This window comes from Penaeus monodon, chromosome 22, assembly GCF_015228065.2.
Source record: "Penaeus monodon isolate SGIC_2016 chromosome 22, NSTDA_Pmon_1, whole genome shotgun sequence".
Taxonomy (NCBI): domain Eukaryota; kingdom Metazoa; phylum Arthropoda; class Malacostraca; order Decapoda; family Penaeidae; genus Penaeus; species Penaeus monodon.
The window spans coordinates 4,009,783-4,011,160 of record NC_051407.1 but is presented as its reverse complement, the minus strand read 5'-3'; the positions used below and the strand labels follow the sequence as shown (position 1 = coordinate 4,011,160).

Here is a 1,378-nt window from a genome sequence, read left to right as displayed (position 1 = left end):
AATGGGTATCTACGACCTACACCATGTGAGTCGGTCTCAAGGTGAACAGCGGTAGTATATATAGAAGACCTGCGCGAGCTTCGTACACAGCAGTGAGGTGGTTGCACTAATCCTCAGAAGGTGTGTATGGTGGGCATTTCTCACTGTGCATTCAAGTATTTATGACTAGTTTATTGTGCTTTTCTTATTTACTACAGGTTTAATCTCACACATCCTGTAATTTCAGATGAAGAGACTTTTGTTGCTGGTCGCGATTTTCGCCCTGGTGGTTGCTGACGACGACAATGACGCAACTGATGGCGTCGAGAGTCGTTCCAGAAGCAAAGCTCAGTCGGGCAAGAAGGAATCCAGATTCTTTGGAGGATTAGGAGGTTTTGATCCCGTTGGAGGATTGGGAGGAGGATTTGGATTGGGTGGCGGTCTTGGAGGACTGGGTGGAGGATTTGGAGTTGACCCATCACTTGCAGGAGGATTTGGATTCAACCCAGCTCTTTCAGGTGGATTTGGAGTAAACCCTGGCTTCGGAGGAGTAAATCCTGCATTTACTCCTGTGGCTCCTCCCTCCACATGCCGCTACTGGTGCAGGACACCCGAGGGTCAGGCCTACTGCTGTGAGAACATCAACCAGCCACAGAGTGCTGCTGGTGTAGTCAAACCGGGATTCTGTCCCCCCGTCCGTCCAGTGTGCCCTCTCAGGAGCTTCCAGCCACCTTTCACTTGCTCTAACGACGGCGCTTGCGGAGGCATCGACAAATGCTGCTTCGACAGATGTCTCGGCGAGCACGTGTGCAAGGCTCCTCTGGGCATTGGGCGATAGATAATATGTGTTAATTGCAGGCGTTTGATGAAATTCATCAGTACCTTTGCGAGGTAGGATGATTTCATTGCCTTTTCTCATATGTAAAAAATGTAAATATATACAATACACACCAAACGAAAAAGAATGAAATCTATCACTGCCTTACTGTTTACATTTTCTTAATTGCTGGTGTTGTTTACATTCAGTGAGGTATGAAATTACATCCTTCGACGCTATTAACACAGCATACCTTTAAAAAGGGAAATATCTGGTAAATGACTCACAGTCACATTTTAATCATCTGGAAGCCTTTACCAGAACAAAAAGAATGCATAAGGTGTCATTTCTAAAATAGTCGAAAAAATGATCAGATACCGTAGTAACTTGGACATAGACGGTACATGGCAGGGCTATTCAACTGTCTTAGAAGGGCAGGATAATCAATCTGAAACGGACGGAAGGGCTATACATCTATCTTCCCTCCATTTTTTTTCTGTTCACTAAACTCCTGAATGTTGAAAGAAACGTAAATGATTTCGTATATGATTTCTTTTCAATTTCCACTAAATAGGTATAATG

The 1,378-nt window shown here is 44.6% G+C and overlaps 1 protein-coding gene across 1 annotated transcript; it reads left to right on the top strand.

Moving 5' to 3' along the window:
• The first annotated feature begins 226 nt into the window (after positions 1–226).
• LOC119587483 (glycine-rich cell wall structural protein 1-like) lies at positions 227–913 on the top strand. The gene has a single exon (XM_037936211.1). The coding sequence runs from the start codon at positions 227–229 to the stop codon at positions 815–817; it is 591 nt and encodes a 196-aa protein (XP_037792139.1). The 3' UTR covers positions 818–913.
• Positions 914–1,378: the final 465 nt, after the last annotated feature.

Coding starts and splice junctions, on each gene's coding strand:
- LOC119587483 (XM_037936211.1), top strand. CDS start 227: ATGAAGAGACTTTTGTTGCTGGTCGCGATTTTCGCCCTGGTGGTTGCT.